Source organism: Convolutriloba macropyga, chromosome 8, assembly GCF_964194025.1.
Source record: "Convolutriloba macropyga chromosome 8, txConMacr16.3, whole genome shotgun sequence".
NCBI lineage: Eukaryota > Metazoa > Xenacoelomorpha > Acoela > Convolutidae > Convolutriloba > Convolutriloba macropyga.
In genome coordinates, this window is record NC_134475.1 from 53,692,758 (window position 1) to 53,716,665 (window position 23,908).

General features: G+C 37.3%; 1 protein-coding gene across 2 annotated transcripts in view; it reads right to left on the reverse strand.

Moving 5' to 3' along the window:
• The window catches only part of LOC142344830 (dynein beta chain, ciliary-like), a 270,411-nt gene that overhangs the window by 223,830 nt on the left and 22,673 nt on the right, over window positions 1-23,908 (reverse strand). For both annotated transcript variants that reach the window (XM_075396813.1, XM_075396814.1), the window contains exons 6-19: window positions 15,087-15,298; window positions 14,131-14,370; window positions 13,689-13,856; window positions 13,202-13,318; window positions 12,437-12,604; window positions 11,811-11,914; window positions 11,409-11,504; window positions 10,861-11,224; window positions 7,378-7,526; window positions 6,600-6,709; window positions 6,042-6,283; window positions 4,969-5,104; window positions 4,131-4,456; window positions 3,604-3,770 (exon numbers count right to left, since the gene is read on the reverse strand). In XM_075396813.1, coding sequence (XP_075252928.1) covers window positions 3,604-3,770; window positions 4,131-4,456; window positions 4,969-5,104; window positions 6,042-6,283; window positions 6,600-6,709; window positions 7,378-7,526; window positions 10,861-11,224; window positions 11,409-11,504; window positions 11,811-11,914; window positions 12,437-12,604; window positions 13,202-13,318; window positions 13,689-13,856; window positions 14,131-14,370; window positions 15,087-15,298 — 2,599 coding nt within the window. The remainder of the gene's footprint in view (window positions 1-3,603; window positions 3,771-4,130; window positions 4,457-4,968; window positions 5,105-6,041; window positions 6,284-6,599; window positions 6,710-7,377; window positions 7,527-10,860; window positions 11,225-11,408; window positions 11,505-11,810; window positions 11,915-12,436; window positions 12,605-13,201; window positions 13,319-13,688; window positions 13,857-14,130; window positions 14,371-15,086; window positions 15,299-23,908) is intronic.

Below are 23,908 nucleotides of genomic sequence, written 5' to 3' on the forward strand. Positions count from 1 at the left end.
GGTGAACGAGTGTATGATGAGAGGGACGTTGGCAGCTAAGTTATTCAAAACTTTTTACCCAATTTTTGTCCACATTGTATTAATCCATTTTATCAGGACAATTTGATCAAGCACTATAGCCGTAAGGAAATTTTTTTTCAAAATAAGATGATTTAGGGAAATGTGTTGATTTGGTGGATCTATTTTTAGATTTGATTTTTTAGTGATTTTGGGGTTCCCTGGGCAGATGTATGTCAAAAGCAATAGAGTTTGGTCAAAAATCGATGTTGATGAAATAGGTAGGATATGCTGAAATGTGAAAATGCAGGAGTGTGTTTCAATCTGATTTAATCAACCGCTATTCAAATTTTGGTGCAGTGAGTTTATATTAACCCGGAGCTAAATATAAGTGGTTCACTTCACTAGATCGACTAGGGTTAAAGTACGTAGAAGCAAGTTAATCGGGTCAAAGGATAAGGCTTTGCAATTATTCGGGAGATTAATAATCTAGGATGGAGGAGTGTAGAAAGCATAAGAATAAACTCAATAGAAATTTCATAACCAGATAGCGCTAGTTAAGTCATATAATTTAGGTCAAATTAGACAAGTTAATTAGGCGCTTGAGTTAAGCGTTTTTTCGTAAAGTGTTATTGTTTTGAAGGCGCCAGAGAGGGTAGTTGAGTGATATCTCTTAAACAAACAAATTGATGAACAAATGCATATTGAGCTGTCGATATATTTTGATTAATTAGCAAAGTTGTATTTGAGCATCAGGCCAAAGTCGAAATGAGGGATTTAAATTTAGAAGAAATCTAGAGAGCAATGATTTGAAGCGAACTAGATATTTTGATCAAAATTGGAAATTCAATTTGAACCAAATTAAAGTGCGATTTAGATTTTGCAAAATTATTGGCAACTCCAAACTTGTTACCCTCGACTTTTTAAGTTATATTCATCATTGGAATCTAAAAATTTTTGGGGATGCTCCCCTGATTGTCCATATAAAATAGGGATGCGCGGCAGGTTACACCTTTTTGATCTAAATTAATTCAGTAGAGTTTTGTTGATTTAGAGTAAATAAAAAGGCAATTTATCAGTTTTTCGAAATACCACCAAGCGGATGTTTCCCACCCCCCATGGAGGTTATTTTAACCGGACGTTTACCAAATTTTATTGGCATGTACACCCAATAGTCCTCTCAGGCTGGTATACCTTTCGGGCCAATCCGACCACCTAACTCCGGGCTATTAACACCGGAAGTGGTGTGATTTGAAGGTTTTCGATATTTTGAGGGAAAAAAATGACTGTTCGAGTATGATACAAGGTAACTAAGGGTTGCAATGGGTATTAAGTCTAGAGTAATATAGCAGATGATCTTTGGAAGGGTTTAGGAAGTTGTGGGAGAAATTTATTAGCAATTTGAAATAAGAATAGGCAGTTTTCACTAAAAATAGTTATTACTGAAATTGAAATAGTAATTTCTCTAAAAGTTGAAGTCGGATTGACCTGAAATTTGGGGGATTGACTATTTTGGGTACGGGGAATCCGATTTTGAGGTCGCATTTGACCCCACACCAACCTGCACGGAACTAGCGCACGCCCGTGCTGCGGAACGTAAAATTTGAATTGCTCGTGGAGTATTGGTAGTAACCCTATGATTTTTGGAGGGTTAGCGTAACTTTTCAAGGGCTTTCGATTGGTGATATTTTCATTCTCAAATTCGGACCGGAAGTCGGTGCTTCGGGACGACCCGAGTGCCGAAAACCGGAAATTGGCCTTTTTGAGTTGCCGAATGACTTTGAAATGGTATTAAAATGATAACCTGAGACAGTTAGTGGCAGAAATTACCCATCCCGGTTAATTTTGACGAACTCGGATTTTTCGGGTTTCGGCACCCACGACTCGTTAAAACTTTTCAAATTGCAAACGACTCGCAATGGCTGATCCGTTGGTCATGAAACTTGGCGGGCAAGTTGGTTGCGCCCTATAATTACTAGAAAACTTTACCGGAAGACGTTTTGACCACTACTTCGCCAGTTATTAAGTTGTGAAATTTGGGATCATCCGGGAGGTCGATGAAAAGTCTGCGCGGTCAGTGCTCGTGTTCTATTAGGAGTTAGATGATAAAAATTGGTGGGTAGGTGTAACTATGGTAGGACATTCCGCGCCAATGGTTATTTTTACCAAAGTGACCCTTCCTCCTTGACGAATGACCTCTGATTGACTCCTAGAGGTCAAATTTTGGGCTTTTACGAAAATTAGACTTTTCGGCGGTTTTTAACTGGGGAATTGCATGAAATAGTTTAAAAATTGGAAACTACAATTGGTCTTTGGTTTAGGGTTGAGTTTAGTTATTTATTCAACACGCGATTTTTGACAGGGAGTGATTGCAGCTAATTAATTTTATAGCGGAAATAGAGGTATAAGAACTTTTCAGAGCAACGTTCAATGTTTACTAAGCAAACACTGATTGACATGTCAAGTGCATATGTGAGATAAAGCGGAGTGGATTTGTTTACATAAGAGTCCAAAGGTCGTTTACTTAAGATAAGGAGAATGTTGAACAATGCTTGGTAGCAGTTGAATGACAGAGCATAATTTGATATTGGTTATTTGCATAGCAAACAAAGCCTTCCTACGGAATGTGACAGATTGCAAGTGTAAGTTGCAATGTTTACTTAAGAGATTAAGGTTTGTTTGCTTAAGATAAGAGCGTTTTGGTAGAGTATAAATTGAAGTAACACACACACACACACACACACACAGAGAGAGAGAGAGAGAGGGAGAGAGAGAGGGTCCAAACGATTTGCTGAGACACAGTAGAAGTGGAACACAGAAGAGATTTTGGCACAAGCGAGAGATAGTAGTTGGTTTAGTGGGACTAAACTTCAAAAGATAGTTTGAAAAGCAGGGAGATTGAGAGTTTAGTGAGACTGAACTCTGAAGTTTGTAATTGCAAGACCAGTTGGGATACTGTGAGCGGTTTTTAGTTTAGTTCATTTTGGGAAAGTGAACCACGGATATTGGTAATATTTCTTTAATTACTATTATAAATTGTCTTGAATTTGTCTTTTCCATTGATGTGCAAGTAATTCTCTTACCTTTGTTATCCATATAACTAGGATTGATATTACAAGCTCAATTGCGAATTAACTTATTTCAAGGCAATCTAATTTGCAACAGCATACAAGAGTGGAAGAGGGGAAATAGCAGAGTAACAAATTAACGCTTGCTTCACCAATTTAAAACCTTTGGTTATTTTATTTGATCGATCTTCTGGGCGGCAGAGTCCCCTCACTGTTGAGCCTAGCAGAAATTCAGAAGACGACATAGAGTCTGGTAATTTAGAGATCTGTTATGACAAAATTTGCATGTGGGCGTTTGAACTCAGCGTTGTAGCATCACAAATTTTAATTACTCAACCTTGATTTATTGCAACTCGATAATTGTAGTGCTTCATTCCACGTTTCGTTATGCTATACATGTCACTATGTCGAAAAATGTACATGACGTGCAAACTTAAACTGAGACAAGTAGTGTATCATTGTCAAATTGATCAACATTGAAACATCTAAATTTTAATGTCCGCCCCTTCGAAGGGTAAAAGAGAGAACATGAATCTACCTTTCCAGAGACTGTTTGAACTTGAGTGCTTTGTCACAAGCAAGAGGGACTCTGTTAAGAAAGTCATTGCGATGTTGGTCAGATTTCTCGAACTCCTCCATAAGATCTTTGTAGCCGTTCCCCTCAACTGCAAGTCCTCCGATAATAGCAGCATCATTTGGAGAATTCTATATAAGGCCATCCACGTTGAGATATGCAAAAAACGATCTAAAATTTTGCAAACAAATTCGAAGCGAAAACTCTCAAAAGATTTTAAAAAGTTTTAATATTTGTTAATCTATATTCAAGTCTACATATTTTCACTCTTAAGAAAATTAATTCTGTTTGCGATAGCGTTTCTATACCACTAACATTCTTCCTAACACGCCAATAAGGCGGAAAAAAGTGACCTGGACTGAAAAAATTGGCATAATACCAAATTGTGAAAAGCAGTCAAAACGAGAAGTTATGTAACACTTAAGTCATTTGAACCCCTCCTTATCACGGTAACAGTTGAACGAAAAAATCTCAACGCGGACATTACTGACTTCATTGTTGTGTTTAGATTCCTCTGAATACAGGTTATTTTCTCCATTCGCTCCAAACAAATTCTTGTTTTGTGTGTTTTCATATGTGATTCTCGGCACAAGAGTTGACATGTCAAGGATATCGGAGATCAGATCATTGACCAGATCACTGAATAGAGGTTCATTTGTATGGGGTACCGGGGTTACTGGTTTTGAGGCCCGGGCACTTTTCAAAGGCAAGCATGGAGTTTTGGGAACTGGTTTTTCAAGAAGAGGTTGGAATCGACTGCACATGTCATGGAACTCGAGTTTGACCTCGAATAGTGGGTGAACATTCTTCGAAGCATCTAGGCAAAATAGGTGTCAGCCCCAGTATCCCCTATTCATATTTACAAACGCTTTATTACTTGACAACGTCGGATCCGAACTCAATACAGTGATTGGCCAGACAGAGCTGAGTCAAGGACAAGAAAGATTCATAGACTTAAATCAAAGTCTGTGCAAAGCTTTGGTCTAACTTTCGGTCCACGCCCCTGCCTTCTCAAATCGTGGCTCATTCCCTCAATTTTATGCTCGAAAATTGTTCTAACAATTCCTTAAACTTTCGCTTGAAAGAATAAAGATATAAATCCATCTGAGTAAAGAGCTCATATATCACATGAAGAAATTGATCTGAGTCTAACGCCAACCGCCTGCCTTACTCAGAATCAATCAGTCTAACCATAACCAGCAACGAGATTTATGTAAGAAATCACACGAAAAGAGTGAATAGATTGAGCTATTAACCAGCAGGCCAAAAAGTTTGCAATGGTAAGGCCATTTTTGGAAATAAGGTTTGAAAATATAGAATTATGTTTACCTGTATTGTCGAGGAAGAACATGTAAGAGACATCAATGCAGTGGTGGAACTTGAGAGCCACCATCTGGTCCACCTCTGCCAGATATCTCTTCCACTCCTCCGAAGAAGGATCCGCACGCAAAAGGTGTTGGTTTTCCTAGACACGGCAAAATTTTTTGCATATAAAGTTCCAACCATGTTTATATTATAATTTATCAGCCATTAAATGGTTTGTGAGCCCCATCGGACCACTGTACATGAGCATGCCTCTCATGGATGTGGGACGTAATCCGGAAACCACAGGACGAGTATAGCCCTCCAGGGAAAATCTGTAATGAGGCCAGCTCAATAATTTCTGGGTTATTTTATCTCCTTTTCAAAGTTTGGTATTATTTGGTAACAGAGAAAAAATTCAGTCACAAAAATGAATCACAAAATAAAAAAAACAATTTTAAGAATTGAACTGTAGAAAACACAACTTAGCAGCTGGGAAGTCAGCGGCATTTACGATTTTTTTAGGTAGTCTTTTGCAAAATCTGTGAGTCTCTATTATTGGTGAGACCCAAATACTAGACAGAAACATATCCAGCAATCTAGGGTCACAATTCATCATTTCATCATCAATACTTGAACATATTGTTAAACAAGAGATAGGTGGTATTACTTAAAGGTATCATTGCCTGTTACAAAACTATAATTCTATGATAACAGGCAAATTTTTACGATGAAATTACTCTGAACAGTCTGAATAGTTGTTCTTGTTTTTTTCCGGACATAATGACCAACTTTTTTGATGCAAATAAGCTGTTTCAGTACTGGTTTTACAAGTTAAAATGGAAATCCGCAGGTTGAGTACTGAAACACTGAGTTGTAAGCCCGGGTAGCTTTCAAATTTCATGGTTCAAAGCTCACTCAAGCAGATTAAATGGATCTAATATCTGATTGTCATTTGTCATATGCCTTCGAAATGTAAGAGCACGTATAATTTGCAATTTTGGAACGAACGCTTATGGGACTATGTTATTGGACGGATAATATCACCTTTGTGAGTTATAGTAAGTATTTATTAGTTAGTAATAATCTGTTAAGGGTACCTGTATGAGCTGGTGTATAGTATGTCCGTTCTTCCTGATGGTATCGTATCTCTTGTGCACCCTTTCTGCCCTGTTCTCCAGCTCTATCAAGTTCTCAGCCTTTGCCTCCCTTCTCTCGAACAGAGGCAGTTGCCACGTGTCCCCAATTTCCCCTATCTTGTCCACGTTGCCAACTGCACCCTGAAGTCGAGTCCATAAATCGTTGATGACGTCACGGGTGCTGTCTATGTAGGACCACACGTCTAAACAGAAAAAGACAATATTTCTGCTATACAGTATTTAAATGGTATAAATGTTAGAAATGATTTTTGAACAAAAATAAATGGATCTTAATTTTCATAATTAAAAAGGGAAAACACGAATTTGATGAAGCATTTAAAAGTTGATGTCTAAGTTTAAACTATAGATTTATAATCCTAATCCTTATCTGAGACATCAACTTTTGATCTCAAACAATATTTTGCATAATAGATGCACAAGTGACTGAAATTAGGGCTATGCTGAAAAAAAGATATATCACGACAACCAAAGTTGTGACCAAATTAGAGATGGACTAACTGGGACTGTTCCAATTGAGTTCAGTCTCTGCTTGTCTAAGTGTCTCGTCAATCTCATCCATCTCTCCCTTGATCAGAGCACCAATAGTCGCAGTACTACTCTCTACAATCCTGAAAAAAAGGAAACTATCAGCCAATCAAAATTGAACTGTTACTAACGTGCAGGTAGTCCAGGTGATCAAGTCTCTTATCAAAAGGGAATTGATGTACAAGAAAAATATCAGTCTGCGATTGATATCAGGGATCTATTCTGTTCCCCCCCCCCCAAGCTCAGTGGTTATATAACTTTTACGAACCCAGGCGCACGTGCTAATTTTTTCATAGAATCGTGCTAAACTGTAATTGGGAGACACAAAAAACACTGTGGGGGGGGGGGGGGGACAAAATAGATCCGATTACGGATTATATCAGCGAGAAATGATTGGTTGCAAAAGAATATGCCCGTCTGAATCTCTAGCAGAATTTCACTTAAAACACTCACGTGACCATTTTGCATTTGATCAAATGCTGAAAGTCTGCAGTGCCACAAGTTAAAATTCTTATAAACTCAGCCAGAAGTTGACTTCCATGAACTTTCGTCATTTTAAAACGTGCACGTTACGTGTTTTAAGCAAGAGTATGTGACTTCCCAGAAGTGACTTCAAAATTCTGGATCTGAACCAGAACTTAACAATAGAACTTAATAGCGACAGTATTGAACGACAATGATAAAACTAATTTTTCATATTAGTCATTTTTACAGTTCCCATGCTATATATGTGTAAAAGAATAATATTGACCTGTTGTAGCAAGTGACGACTAGATCTAGGTTCTGGGAGTACTTGAGATACATGTCCACATTCTGGAACATGTCAGTGGCCTTCGATGGAATCTCGTCACCCCTCCCCAGAATAGTCAAGTACTTCACCTCACGCAACACAGCTATCAACTAAAAAGGGTGCACAACAACATGAAACCACCGCATGAAACCACCGAGTATATTGACAAAAATAACCCCAAAAACAGTAGGGAAAATGAAAATTTGTATTTCATATCGTTTGTTCTCCACCCAGGTTGAAGTCCTCGTTCAAAAGTCCTTATGAAAATACACATCCAGACCATTTTTGCCTATGAAAATACCCAGGCAAACAAAAAAAAGCTTATGATCCAGACATTGCCTCGTTCAAATTTTCGGTGCGTTTATGTGCTTGTTCAAAAACGCTTATGAAAGGACCCGTCCAGGCCAAAATGCCGTATGATACAGACTTTGACTCGTTCAAGTAGTGAAAAGACTCAGGCAGACCAAAAAAACTTATGATTCATACATTTGCCTCGTTCTTTCCTTTGTGCCCTTTTGCTCGCTAGTTGATGAACTGTGAAATTGAAATGGAATTAAACGAAAAGTCAGATTGACCTTTTGTTGTAGTAGAGGGTTCCATGATCGATCTAACCTCATTTTAAGCCCACCTTTCCAAATTTATTCTTGTCTCTACTGCTACACCTGAAGTTCTCTGAATTTCAAACAAAGGTTAGTTCTAGGAGCAAAGCAATCACATAATGGTAAGATGAAAGGAAAATGATTTCTGATCAACTTTTTAAAATATTTTTTTTTCACGTCGTCCACTCTGTGCCAATTATGTAGAACGGATGAATAGAAAAAGGGCTGCTCTATTTTAGCATTACTTTTCTATGATACTTAGTATTGAATCCAGAATCTCTCCACTCTTCATAATATCATTACTATTAGGTACAGATTAGCTCATTGTTCTGGGAATCGAAAATGATTTTGATCGCTATTTTGACCCGCTCTCGGCATCAAAGCATCGATTGTGTTGTCGCGCTAGTGGATGCAATATGCAACTTTTGTTAACATTATACTCCATTTCCATTAAACTCCAGCGCAGCGGACGCAATATGCAACTTTTGTAAACATTATACTCCATTTCCATTAAACTCCAGAGCATTTTTATCTGTTCAATTGAACTGGGCATGCTATTCGTGTTTAATCCTTTTCCAGTTTATTCTCCTTGATGTAACTGAAATCCGTTTGGTAAGATTTAGATGATCAGTTTCTTAAAAAGTAAGAAAAATTCGGTACCGACAGATTGGCCAATCAAAACCAATTAAAAATAAATGACTGATAACACAGTGAAACTGACCCACATATTTATAACATAGTTTCAATAAAATTGCAACAAACAAGCGTAAAAGTTGTAGAGATCAGAAAATGCTCCAGATCAGATTTCGGAGAAGTCTATAATCTTAAATTACAGCCGACCAAAAATTTAACATGATAATCATTTGAAAAAACAAACAGAAATATTGAGAAAACAAAAAAATTATAAGAAACTTGAGAAATGTAGTGACAATGTTGAAGTTCTCTTGCTCTCTGTGACAAAATATGTTGTAGACAAAGATATTCCGTGAAGCTTTGAGAACAAAATTTGGTGGTCATATTCTTTTCATTCGTCCTAAACGATATTTGAAGAGTTTCTCGTAAAAATAATAATTCGTGTTCAGTTTCCATCCTCGGAATTGTTTCTTACTACAGAAGTTGATTTCTGAAATGGGTTTCTTTGATATTGCTTCTTAAATGCATCAGTCTTGAACTTTGAAAACCAAAAATCACTTCGATGCCTAAATCACGCACAATCAACATCTAATCACGAAACACCTAAAAATTTAAACTAGTGAGATATAGGAATGACGTTTTGCACGCAGAGAAGAAGAAATCAATAAACAGAACGAATTTAGAGGTCGTCCGTCTAAAGAAATTCTTAAGGAAAAAATGAGCGTTAGACGACAAAGGAAAAACCAAGAATACTACATTATAGCCATGCTCAAGTTAAAGCTTCGTTTCTATAAAAACAATTATGAAAATCTTAAAAAGAGAAAGATATGTTCGTTAATGGAAAGCAAACAACAAATTTTTTCTAGCAGCACTGTACAAACCGATGAAAAACATAATAAAGCTTGCCTCGGTGAATCAGAGTCAAATATTTTTGAATTCAGCCAATATTATGTTTTTGGAACAGCTGTAGTTGCTGCTCTTTGCTTTATTTTATAGTTTGCGAAAACTTATTAGTTGACAAATTTCTGCTCTAAAACGAAAAAGTGTAGGCTGGCACTAGTCTTAAAAAGTTTTTATTAAATTCATTTGAATTTTGAAATTAAACACCAAATTTTTTTAAAAATACCAATCGTTATTGCATTTCTTTTCAAGGATCTTTTGAAGAACTTCTGTTATTTTTCAGAAATAAATTCGTGAAAGAATATATAATTCCTTAAGTTTGACTTAGTGTTTAAAGTTGGCAAGCCTGAGTGCTTTCAAAATTGCGCATTGTTCAAAATTAAAGTTACTGTTAAAAAATTTGTTCCATCAGTTTCTTCATTCGTTTTGATGATATTGTACATTTCAATGTTATAGTCTGTCCCATCAAGTTGAAATAAGCGAAAAACGTCAAAAACGTGCAATTGAGCACCAATGCGCTCATTTGAATGTCAACGTTTTCTCCATTAAATTTTCATTCATCAATTTTTTCTGCATGTTTTAAATTTGAACTTTGACCTTTGAACTCTAACTTGTGGCTTTTAAAACGATCGCTTATTTCAACTTTATGGGACACGCTATAATATCAATAAACCAAGATGCACTCAAAAATGGTAAGCTTTAAAATGTTTTACTTCGAACTTTTCAAAAAGCCACAAGTAAACACTTTTGATTTTGTGAAATTTCGTGATTAAGTAATTGAATTAAATAGCAGAAAATGAGGCTTATCTTCTAAGTAGAAATATACTGCACTTTTGGAGAAAACTCACCAACAGTTACTTCAACATTAAGAGCTTAGTGTTTTGTATAAATATTAACTGATTCACAGTTGTTATAGATTGAATCTTTTTAGAACAAGACAAGCTTGAAAATTTTGTATGGCAGCACTGATTACTCAGCATCAAGGTTTAGTTAGTTAGCTAATGAAAGGTTACGAAATAATGAGAGAACGGGTAATAGGCTATAAAGCATCTGACTGCATTTTCAGGCTTCTGAATGGAGGCAGACACAAGGCTCGTTCAGAAAGACATCAATGAGGAGCCATCAGCATTTCTATAGACGAAATTTCATCCCCGTATAAATTAGTACGCAACAATAAGCTTCAGTCCGAGGATAGCAAGATGGTTGACTATAAAATTGTAGCGAAGTAGCACGTTCTTAATGAAGTAGCTCTAAAAAATTGTTCACGTTCTCTTTTTCCATAGAGTACTTTTTCGATAATGGGAGAACTGACCTCGTTCATGTATCCGATGCCTGTCTTTGGATCGGAATTGATAGCAATGAGCTTGCCTGCTGAAGCACCATTGCAACTATTTTGTTCAAGCTCTCGTGGCGTCACTTGCATAATCTGCTCCTGGTTTCCATCATTCGCAAATGGCTCCGGTTGCTGTTCATGACTACCGTCCTCCTGGGTGGGCACGGGTGTCGGCTGCTGAGACTGGACTGCACCTGTGATTCCACCCGCATCAAGTGTAGTGGTTCTAGCAGAAGGAGGAGCGACTGGAGCAGTTGATCTGGTCAAGAGAGGCTGGCTGAGGTTGAAGTCTGTCTTCTCTGTCACACTTCTTGTCCATTCGTCAAACACTTCCTGCTCGTAACTAAATTTTTCATCAAATCTCATTTTTTGCATAGGTTCAATGCTTCGTCTAACACGAAAAATTGTCTACAGGCTAACATTCTAAGGATCTCGATATGAGAGTAAAATTTTTGATCTAGTGCTCGAAAAATCCCAGCGAACAAACCATTACTACCGATGCCCTTTGTTAAAGAGTCACCACTTACTTGGTGAGCAAGTTGACCATTTCCTTAAACTTCATCTGGATCTCCTTGCCAGGGGCCTGGTCCATGTACTTCACCATCTCGGGCCTCCACTCGTCTCTAAAACAACAACGAGGAACAAAAAGTAAATAAAAATGATTTGAGATAGTATTACGCAACTTGCATTGAGGGGACAGAAAAAAAACAAAGTCAAATTGCCTCGAAGTTTTAAGAAAAAACATCGTGGAATCTATCGTAATGTGCATCTAAGCTGTCGAAAGCAAAACACTTTTGAAGTTTCTTTTTTATGTTAACCGCATTAAAAATTGATTTGACCTCAGAGAAATATGACCAAGTTGGCAACAGTTGGTTGAATTTGTAGAAACGGGATCGAAAAGACGAGAAGTTAGTCTCGTGCATACGTACTCTCGTTCGGGATGTTTGAACATGAGGTATGGTCTTGTGATTCTGTCTGTCAATTCCCTCGCCCACTTCACCTGACCACCCACCGAGGGCATGTTGCGGTGCACCTGTGGATGAGAATCACGTTCAATTGTTGATAGTATAAAAGCCTGAATTGTATATAAGGTAATATTTACATTGCCTTGGAAATAATTCTTGTTGAATAGAAAGAGAGATAAAGCGACAGGGAAGAAAAAATAGAGTTCTTTTCTTCATATAACATTCTTTTCTAATTAGAAAAGGAAGTTTGGTAGTCTCAAAAATATACTTTTCAAAAAACAAAGAAGATATCGATCCTGATAGATTTGAGAACCTTAAATGTGAATATCTCGCAATTTTTCCCCGAAGCATTATGTATTCCTGGCAAAATGAACACCTCATTCACAATAATTACTGAACTCCATTTTAGAGAAATGCGCTGATTGTGCCAAAGTTACGAGGGATCTGCTTTAAAATTTGCTAATTTTAATGCATAAGGTGAATTGAAAAACATTGAAATTCAAAAATTTCGAAAATTAAGATCTCTCAGAGCATGTTTTTTTCTAAATATAAGAACTCTTATTAACACAAAAAAATTCATATCGGCTAACTGGGACGTATCTGTCGTATGCTGTATCTTTGGCTTTGATCTGTTCATCATACATCAATTTGACTCTGTCCAGTTCCTTACTGAACATGGAGATAGTGTGTGGCAATCTGCTCTGCATCTCCCCCTGGATAGCTCTCCTCTCCAGCACATTACCAAAACAGTCCACCATCTACAACCACACAAACACAAACCAACATCATCATAAACCCATTGGTAACTATCATACGGTTAATCAAGGTACCAGCACCATTGTAACCCTACAACAAGAGCTATAGGGTCTAGGAAAAGAAACCACCAAATTTTATATAGGAAGTAAACCCCCACAGAAATAAACCCCATATTAAATTTGAATTATTTTTGTGATATATTGTTCGGTTGTGACAGCTTCATATCAAGTCCCAAGGGCCGCTAAGGCATGGCTATGGCTCGCTAGGCACAGCCAAACGACGTGCTAAATGCACAGCTCTTCAATAGTCAACTGGGGTTTACTTCCTATCTAAAATTAAGTGGTTATTTCCGTGTTTTTTTTTCCGAAACCGGAGCAACACAAAACGGTGACGAAATTGCGAGGCTCAAAATTTTGATGATTTTGCACCATTTCCCCGGACACTTTAGAATACCCATCTAATAAGATCTTGAGAGCTTTTCACTAATAACGGCACTATAATAATAAAAATTCTTGTAACTTACAGTAAGAATCGTGCTAAAAATTTTGTAATTTCTTCAAAGAGGAATACTAGTCTTCTGAGAGGAATCAGCTAAAAACCTTGAATATGTCCTCGACGTTGTCCAAGTCATCGAATCCCTGGCAGACAACGGATCCCAACTTCCTGTCCAGGTCTCTCATCCTCTCCTCGAACCTCTTCAAGTCACTGTTGAACACCTGAAATGCAACAAAATGAAAATATTCAGTTCAGACGAAGTCTATGCAAACTTAAGCGAAACAATTGGCAGTCTGTTTTTTCTGAAGTAATTATAATTCAGTTCATATAAATTAGCACAGTCAATAATTAATTTAGAAAACAGCCCAGGCTGTGCTGTGGCCCGAAAATCCGTATGACCAGACCGGAGTCAAAGTACCCGAGGCGTCGTGATTTTTGAAATACTCGGTGTGGAATCCTGGATGGACGTGAAAAAAGTCTGGACACCAAGGCAAGAAAATCTGGGAAGGTATGGACATCTAGTGGAGACGGAGCTCCAACTGGATCGCAATGCAATTAAGACACTGTGACACCAATTTGGGTAGTTATTACCTGATTGGTTGGGTCCAGGTTGTCGTAGTTGTTCTCTGTGAATATCTTGAAGTGGTCCTGGAATGCTTCGTACAGTCCTGCCACCTGTAGGGACAGCATCTTCCCCTGGACTCCACTCAATTCCACCTTCTCCAATTTGTAGAATTCCACCGCGAGCTCTATCAGACCCTGATTGGACACATCAATTTATCAACAAAAGTTTATTTTACAAAAAATCTAATGTTTTATAAACCGCATTCAGGATAGACATTTTATCAAAACGATCACTAAAGTATAACTACGCTATTTTTTTGCTCATAATAATGTTGACTGCTTCAACAAAGTAAAACAAAACGACAGCTTCCTTTGCTCAACTCTGACGAAAGCAAATGGTTTTGTAAGCTAAGGTCTATACAATTGAAAATCACCATTTAACGGGGAGGAAAGAATCGATCAAAATTACCTTAACAGTGTTGACTCGTTCCACAAAAGCATCAAACTTGTAGAAGACGAGATCTTCTGGGAAAGTCCACAATGCAGGCTCACTTCCATCTTTGAACATCTTGGCCAGTTTGCCCCCAGAGGAGTACTGTCTGTAGAGTCTGCGGAAGTAGGCCAGGTTGGACACCGCCTTGCACATCTTGTGTGTGGTCTCTTCTATCTCTCCTTTGAACACTTCGTATGGGTCCAGGAACGAACGGCACTGTAAAAACAGTCAACTAAACAAAGAAAAATTGGATCTATTCCCCCCCCCCCCCATGGTTTTTATGTCCCCTAATCCGAGTGATTTTTACGCCCCCAATTATATATTGTTATGTAGCACATTACTATGTGGAAAATAGCGAATGAGTCTGGAGGCGTGAAAGCTCTATACTCACTAAGCTAGTTTTGCGAGGGTGGCGGGGTATTTATTAGTTTGTTTTCTTCTATTCTTCTGAAGTGAAGACATGAATACCCCGATTAGAATTACAAACGCACACAGTTCAAAATTAGAGTACCCCAGTCGACTAACGGTCAGAAAACATAAATTCTGTGAAGAATTGAAGTGCAATCCGATGAAAATTCAGTTCAACGTCTTTATATCTTTCTTGAGCAGATTGAGGTGGAACTAGCGCAGAAAAAAACACTGACACGCAACAAAAATTTTCCCATCTATGGAAAACAGTGCAGCAGATTGCCGGATTTGCATAAAAATTGACATGCTATGACAAGAAAAAGCAGAATTGAAGTAGTGGATCACCCTCCTCACCCCTTCCCTCGCCGGTTGAATATGACCGTCAGTAATTGATATTTTTGGTCTTCTCGGTTAGCAGCTTAGTAGGCTAAAACACATATACCAACCTCCGCCTTCCATCATTGTTTTCTTTTCGAACGTTGACGGGGGGGGGGGGGTCATTTGATGGACAATAGAGCACTGACCATTGATACAATGAGGTTGCACATCTCCTGTAGTAACACAATGATCCTGCCAGGAGTGCGATAGTGTTCAGAGTGTACCCAGATCATCCCTATGCAGTGCATGCTCGCATTCAGCTGGGGAATTACGTCACTGAAGTCCTCTTGCTGCAGAGAGTCCAGTCTGTACTTTAGAGGCTTCAGGTGAACTGAGATGTCACGCGCCTCGGCGATTCCTGTCCAAAATAAAGCCATCCAGATTAACAATAACTAGAACAAAAAAGAATAAAAAAGATGGGGTTTGTCATCAACATTGATGCCCAGTGGATTATTTGCCATATGTGCACTACTTACTATCTGTGCCCGATACTGATTCGACATAGTTAAGAAAAGTCTTGCAAATTTTTAGCCATAACAACATCAGAAATCATGAAGAACAGTCAATTTAACAAAAACTCGAAACTGAAAACTGATTAATTTATACTAAACCATTGTAATCCTTTATTAATTCAATAATCAAATCAATCTCACGAAGTTCCTAAGGCGGCCAATGTAACATTCTGGTGCCCAACAATGGCATAAAGTAAATCAGAACTTAAAAGTTCACGACTTAGTCTGGATTTTGGAAGATTTCACACCTTGTGGTCTCTGGCCTCTAGCAAAGGTAATAGAAGTTTATCCAGGCTCGGATAAAGTTGTTCGGTCAGTCAAATTAAAGACTGCATATGGTGAAAAGATCCGCCCCGTTCTCAAGCTAAGTAAAATTTCTGTAGAGTAAACTACATTCACATTCAACGGACAAATTCACATCATTTTAGCACTCAGCTTCCATAAATTCCTCCTGCAGAAATCTACACAATCGTTAATGTGAAGTCACATCACTTACTTGTCGAGCAACAAATGACTTGAAAAATCCAGTACATTAAAAGGTCCGTCACTCTTGAGTGGTAATATTCAGGTACAGGTAGGTACGGTTAGGTACAGGTAGGTACAGGCCGCAGCAGGTAGGAATCTTGTTTTCGCGCTGTGTAGGAAGTTGCTACACCGCAGCAACCTCCGCTTTAGCCCTTTTTGCTTGTGTCGCAATTTTCGGGTATTACAATTTTTTGCGTTTATCCGCTCCGTCAGTTAGAAACGCCGATTTTAAAATGATTTGCTTTGTTATCTCTTGTAACCATTTTTTTATCCCCTCAGTTATTTTCTTGAGAATTATTTATTGGCTACAAAGTTTCTACCTAACAAAGCATCGTCTTTACGGAAGCCGACTATTCTTTGCAACCCTGCAAATGGGGCCAGCGATGTCATCAACATTAATGCCCAGTGGATTATTTGCCATATGTGCACTATTTACCATCTGTGCCCGATACTGATTCGACATGGTTAAGAAAAGTCATGCAAGTTTTCAGCCATAACAACATCAGAAATCATGAAGAACAGTCAGTTTAACAAAAACTTGAAACTGAAAACTGATTAATTTATACTAAACCATTTAATCCTTTATTAATTCAATGATCAAATCAATCTCACAAAGTTCCTACGGCGGCCAATGTAACAGGGTTCCAGAGCCAAGCCAATATAGTCCAGACAGATTCTGGGTCGCGGACAGAAGTGTTCAGATCAAACAAATGGAATTTCAGTTATGAGTGATGCCAAACATGGCAAATTTGGGCATCGGTCAGACGCAAGCGCACACTGAAACTTTGTTCAACTTGAGATCTTGGGTTCAATCATCTGACCCAAGTCAGTATGTCGTCTTTTGAAAAGTCAGAACTGATTTAAAGACGGCATTTTCTGAAGTGATATCATTGGAAAACATTAAACGCCACCTGGAAGATTTTAGGATCGATAATCTCGTCCATCAAATATGCACGTTTTACCATGAAAAAGACAATAAAAATAGCAAAAAAGGAAAATTATTACAGCATTGTCATAAACTGACATCTGACCAACGATAACCATGTCCACACCAGTAAATTTATGTGGACTTACGAACCTTCAATCTGCTTGTGTATATCAATTCAAATTTCAAGGCTTTTGTCGGTATTTGTTAACAGTATCTCATAAAATTTGTTGAATCAAACCTCACAGAAGCGAGAGTGGTTTTCAGGGATTTTTTTAATATTTCAGTGACCAATTCTGCTAGAAAAGTTTTCGTATTCGGCAATCCAAACCTACCTGGATCACATTAAAGCTAAAATTGGCAAAACATAATTCAATTTAGGGAGTCAAAATTGTTCACTTCTAAAGTCGCAGTGTTATAATTGTTCCTACCCAACTTAGTGGGGGAGGAACCATATCCTCAACAGATTTTTTGCTCAATCAGTTTTGGCCTATCGACACATTCATTGTTATGAGTTGTGAGTGGCATCATTAAGAAGAATGCCCAGCATAGAATCTATATAGTTAAAAGTTTTTTTTAATTTCGAATTTTCCAAGGAGTTATCGAGGTTTATTCAAGAAGTTTTGCAATTATTTGACTGATTTTCATGGTTTTGGTTCAAATTTCCCGCTTTTTGGCCCCCAATATTTCTACAAAAGCCTGTTATTGGTTTGACTTTCCAAGACAAAGCAGTGTTGCTGCACTGTAAGATGCAAATTTTTGCTGAAAGTTCGGCTAAACTTTACCCAAACCTTTTTTTCTCATCAAAAATGGCACCAAATATACTTCTTTAGAATACTTTTTTTTAACTCTGTAAGTACAAACCTAAAAACTGCTGACACAAATTTTGTCAAACTCTAGAGGGCTATTTTTTTCCCGTTTGAAATGAGTGTACTGAAATTAAAATTTTGCCAGTTTTATGCTATCTAAACTCGACAATTATCCAAAATTCACAGTTTTTGTAACTATTGACCTTTTTTCCTAAAAAGACCTAATTCACTAAAACTTGAAGCAAGGAGGAGAATTAAGTGTTTGCATGAAACGAGCAACAACCGCAAAACCACCTTTTGTTTAAACGTGGATTTTACATTTAAAAAAATTGGTTTGTTTTGGAGTTATATCTGGTTTGTTTTTGGTTTGTATTGGGGTTGTTAATATTTGGTTGGAATTGGGTTTCTATTGGGGTCTTTTTCAAAATATGTTTGCCATTTCTATCTTTATGTTAATTACTGACCAGGATAATTTCAAATTTGTGGCCGATTAATGAGATATATCACTTATGTGCAATCGCGGCCCAATATACATATTCTACAATTCCAGTGAAAAGCTTACCCTAAATTTGCAAAATTTTTTTCTGAAGTTAAGTTCGTCCTGTTTTTGTTGTTTTTTGGTCCCAAAACTATCTTCTGCTGATGAAATCTACAGCTGATTTACCAAAGATATCGCAAGGAGTTCAGTTAAACAAAACTGGTATTTTAAATGAAAGCTTGTATTTGTTATGACTTTCAAACATTTTTCAACACAAAAATAAGGATTTTGAGAAGTCTGTCAATTTTTATCGGATTTCTTGCATCAAGAAGCTTAATAGCAGCAGTGAGGGGTCGCATCTTTTGTCTAGTGAATTAAATTTGAGACTTTGTTGCACTTTCATTTAAATAATGGTTTTTGGAATTAACAAAAAAAGATTTGCATAAAAATTTTTTGGTTTCTGTAGGTTTGCCCCAACTTTTGGGGTTCGTTCTCGTTGTCTTGCCACAAAATCAGAAACACAACAAGTCACATACGACATGCGGTCACATATAACAAGCGGAGATCAAAGAAATGCAATTGAAAATTTATAAATATTTTAAGGTCTTAGATGATGGTTCAACGGCTTCTACACCGTTTTCTTGTTAAAATTTAATTGAATTTGTGCTTTTGTACGTAATTGCTTTAACTTTTTTTTTCGTATGACAGATTCCGGATAAAGAAAGGTCACAATGGCTATCATTGATTAGTAATGAAATTATTTAGTTACCACAAGCGTAACCTTAAATTTTTCCAGGTTTGTCTTTTGTCTAATTGTTACCTGGACTCTCTAGGAACGGGTCCCATATTCTTTTTAGTGTAGTTCGTGGTAGTTTGTTTTGTTCACGTTTTTCTCTAACGCTATTTTGTGTCTCTTATCGCGTGCTTGATTTTTCTTTGACATTGAGCTTTGGTAGTAACTAATATTTGTTGCAAATCAATGCTGTTGTTTTTTGTCTCCTAGTCTTGTTAATGGCAATTTTCATTGTGGATTTTCTAACTTTATTTGAGTCTGAAGCATTTTTTATTCATACACGATTATTTTCGAACAACCTGGAATTGTTGAAAACTTTCTCTCTGTTCCTCATGTGGAAGACAATTGTCAAAAATGTGGATGAGCGGGGTCGGATCATAGTTTGTAATGTAGATTATTGAGCCTTAACTTCGTAGGTATATTTGTACAACACATTTTGTAAAAGAAATAAAATATTTGAATTATCTTTGGTTCGGATTTTTGAATTTTTTTAAATATCCAAATTATTATCCACAGCGAGGCAATCAACTGATCAAATTTGACAGCGACCCAGCAGTGATATGACATAAATTAATTCAAAATCACCAGGAAATTTTCACTTATAAAAAGAGATCACTACTTCAAGAGGGTAAACGCACAAAAAATGTTGTCAGTAAAAAATAGTCACTGCTATGGAAATCAAATTCGAGGCCTGACAAAATTATCACAAAAAAAATTATGAGAACTTTATTACAACAGGAAACTGCAAAATATATTCCTATTGATTTTGTTTTTGTAATTGACAATTGAAATTGTTTTGTTTGGGCCACAAAATTGAAAAACGTGTAAGCACATAATTGAAAAAGGTGTAGCGTAACTTGGTAATACCAGTAGCCCAAAAAATCTGACCTGATCGAAAACATTCCTGTGAACTATTTTTGCAGCAGGAGTTAACATAAACTATCATAATCGGGGCTGTATCCAGAATATATCCGAATTGTCCACAACCTCGAAAATGATAAAGTAAACCAATCGCTGTGTTATCGCTCTTGGTTTACCGATTAGTGCGTATAAGTCTCAGTTAAATTACTAATGTGGTTAAACAAGTTATTAATTCACCAAGTTATGTATACAGTTAGAAAACCCGTTCCAATCTAATAATATTTAAAATATAAAGCTATAATATTGAACATCTATAAAAGGCTCTTCGTTCTCAAATCAGCGGGGATAGCTGGAACTTATGAGCTATACTAAGTTTGGCTTACCAGTTTAGTTTCAGGACGGTCGGATTAGATTTTAGAAAAAAAAACTAAAGTTTAGTCTGAGAGTTTGTTTGTGAGGAGAATGTGCGGAAGTAAGTAGAGTTTTACAAGTCAAAAATTTGGCTATTTTTTATCAGTTTTTCTGCCAACTGATTTTCAGGATTCTCGGTGTGTTCTGTTTTTTCAATTCAGAGATTTCTCTCTCTCCACTTCGTTTCGAGAGAGAACCATCTGCGCCACGTCAGATGGTTGACGACATCTGACGTTGCGGGATGAAAATAACACACCATTTGGTGATTCAGTATTTATTCACCAAGTTTGCTGTTTGTTTTAAGTGGCAGTTGGTTCTCCAGTAGCTGCTTCTTTTATGTTTGTGGTAGAAAGTACCATATGGTGCAAGAACCACGGAGCCAAAGTTTTCAAGTGTGACTCAACTCTAACTCAACTTTTTGTGACCTTGGAAGGTTTTAAAAGTGAACTAGAAAGGTGTTTCTACGGTTACAGCTCACCCCGATTTTAAGAACGAAGAAAGATTTACTACATCAGTTGTACATGATCGGTATTAAAAAGTATTAGTGAACATTTAAAATATAAACCATCACCTTGAGTATACCAAATTTTTAGTTTTCGCTCTGAGCCATTTTTCGTTTAAGTTTTTTGGACTTGTTCTTTGCTTCTTCTAGTTTTTGTTCTAGCTGACGATTTTTCTTCTCTAATACTGCTATCTGCTGCTCAGCTTTTCTTGCTTTTGCAGATAGTTCGAGATTTGTTGTGGCGTACGACCTTGCAAGCTTGACCGTGTTATCTTCGCCCTGGCATCTGAGGCGATTCGATATCAAATATTGACGGCGCCAATAATCGTTGCTTGCCGCGCCGGTCGTTTTCCTTTCCAATTTCAGCTGTTCTAATTGGAGTTGCAAATCTTCTACCTCTAGTTCTCGTTGGAAAAGTTGTTGCCGGAATGTAGAGTTTTCTGTTATGAGGGCTGCATTTGTTAACTCATATTGCCCGTTCTCTTCATCAGGGAAGGCTGTTATTGCTTCATAAGGAGCTTTTATGTACGTGCATAGATTTTTGTTGTACAGAATGTAGCTCCTATTTTTCACATCGCGATCTTTTATCCTCCACACGTTCTTTGAGCTTGGGAGGGGGAATACGTTAATTACTGGAACCTCTGAAACAGGAACTTCATGCACGGTTTTTAGACATTTGTTGGTTATTGTTGTCTTCCCTTCTACTCTAAAACTGTTAAATTCCGGTTTGAGGCTGTACTTTAAATTATTCACGAATCTGGGGTTTTCGGTATTCAGCTGATCCTCTCTAACTTTTTGTGTTTCCAAATATAATTTTATGTTTCTGTGATCTTGTTCGGTTAGGAGGTCGTCAATATTGGAGAGTCGGATTGCTCTTCCACTGTGGTCTGGCATTGTTGCCGTTGCAGACTCGTGGTGAATATTCCAATTTGTTATTGGGTCGTATCCTTCGGGTTGACAGTTGGACATCTTCTTTGCTGGGTGTTGGACTAACTCGTTTGGTGCTGAAGTTGAGGGACTAGAGAAGAGTTTAACGCTGAAAGTTAATTTTTAGCTAAATGCTTTTTGTTATTATAAACTAGCTGGTGGTCTTATTATTTGCTAAATATAATCCCACCACGGTAAAAGAAAGAATTAGAAGGAACCAAAGACTATTACCCAAAGAATGAGCTCTAATTCTTCCGCAAAGAAAAATAGGAAGGCATGAATCAGAGCGTGCAAAATGAGGAGTATTAGGGGTAGAATCATGATGAAAGAAAGAAATGAAACCAGAGCGGTATAAGCGGACATTTTTATTTTTTTAAGCCGTACTGGTGTTGCGGGCATAAGGAATAATTGTTAACACCAATTTTTCGTTGTTTTGTATTGTTCCGAGAGGAAAAAAAAATTTATCGCTAAACCTGCTATTCTTAGGAATTTTGCTCAAGCTAAATAGTTTTGTTGCATACAGGACATGACGGACTATTTGAAATGCAAATATTACAGAAACTATAGTTAGGGTGCGATAAAAGATGAGTTGAATGATTTAAAGATAACTGGGTTTTGATCCTATAGCATAAGTCACATTGATAATAAAAAACAATGGGAAAGGGGTACATTTTTGTTTTACACAGTGGGCAATGTGTATTTCTTTTATTTGCTATCAATTCTCGATAACAGCTAAAACATACAAAATGGTCTTGATCACCGTTTGTGGGGTGAAGTTTTTCAAAACGCTTACAAATCTTAAAACAAATTGGACATACGATTCCAGTGGGTGTATTGATCAAAGGTTGGAAAGGGGTTGTGTTTTTATTTCCCATCTTAAATGGCTTGAATGTTTTACTTACCAGGTTGGGTTTAACTCCAAGGATTGTCGGGGGTAATCGGGTAGTTACACACAGGACAGGATTTGAGGGTCTTGATACATTCTGTGCAAAAAATGTGGTCTTTGTGGGTCTTGAAATGGCTAAGGTAAGTTTCGGCTACCTCCTTCTTGGTTTGTCCACAAAGATCGCATCGGAAATAGTAACTATAACTGGATGTGTATATTGGCTGGTTGCAAACGGGGCAATTGGGGTGGTCCCAATAGTCAAATAACTGTTGTCGACAAGGGATGCAAGCAAAATGAGGGGGCTGATTTTTGGAATTTGCGTGCATTTTCTTAAATTTCTTGCAGGATGTGTAACAAATGGGGCATTCAACAACAATTTCGTCAGTAAGAGAGGATTTGGGAAAGAACCAATTATTTACATAACTTAGAATAGCAGACATAATTTTAAAGTGTTATTTAAAAAAGGCTGTGGATAGTAATTGGAAAAGTGTCCTTCAAATCGACAAGGCACAGGAAGAATTTCCACTGCGTGTCGTTGGGGCGTACTTTAAGGTTTCCCTTTTGGCTTGTTTCCTGATCTTCGTAATAAACAATGATACATGGTTCTAAATCTTGAAGGCCAGGGCAAATAAGATCGAAGGATTTCTGGAGATACGTGATTCTAACTAAACGTTCTTTATTAAAAAAATACATTTTTGCGTTCAAAAGGAGAAAAAAGGAATCGAAGTAAACAGAGGGTCAGATTTTATCAAGATTAAATGGAAGTGTGGTGGAGACAGATGTTGACAAGGTAAGAAAAAAGTACCAAAAGGGGGAAGTTGACAGGACTGTAACGTATCCGTCTTCCCAGGAGTCTAAATATTCAAAATGGATTATCAACGTAGGTACTAGTGTGTTATTGTCTACTTTTGTGAAGGATCTCTGAAAAAATCGTATCTGTACTAACTTATTCTGATACGGTAGTATCATTTCTTATCAACAATCTTTAATTTAGGATTAAGGATTCTGAGTCTAGCGATTTTGGAACACATGGGGCGTTCTCCATAATGAAGAAGAAGTAATTCCAATATGGTGATGTTGGATAAACTGACATTTGCCAAGAATCATTGGAGTCAATTTCTTGAACGTCGATTTTTATGAAGGGAGTTAGGAGGGGGTATGATTCAAAAGTGCGCTGGAAGCGTACAATCTCCACTAATTTTCCGTTCAGAAGGAACATTTTTGGGAGTTAGTTACCTATTATAAGTCATCAAGGTTGTCCGGCCAAAAAGTGGGATTTAGATTAGCGAGAAATACAAAGAAATGCCAGTGATTAGAGTTTGGTGTCAGGGTTATAAAT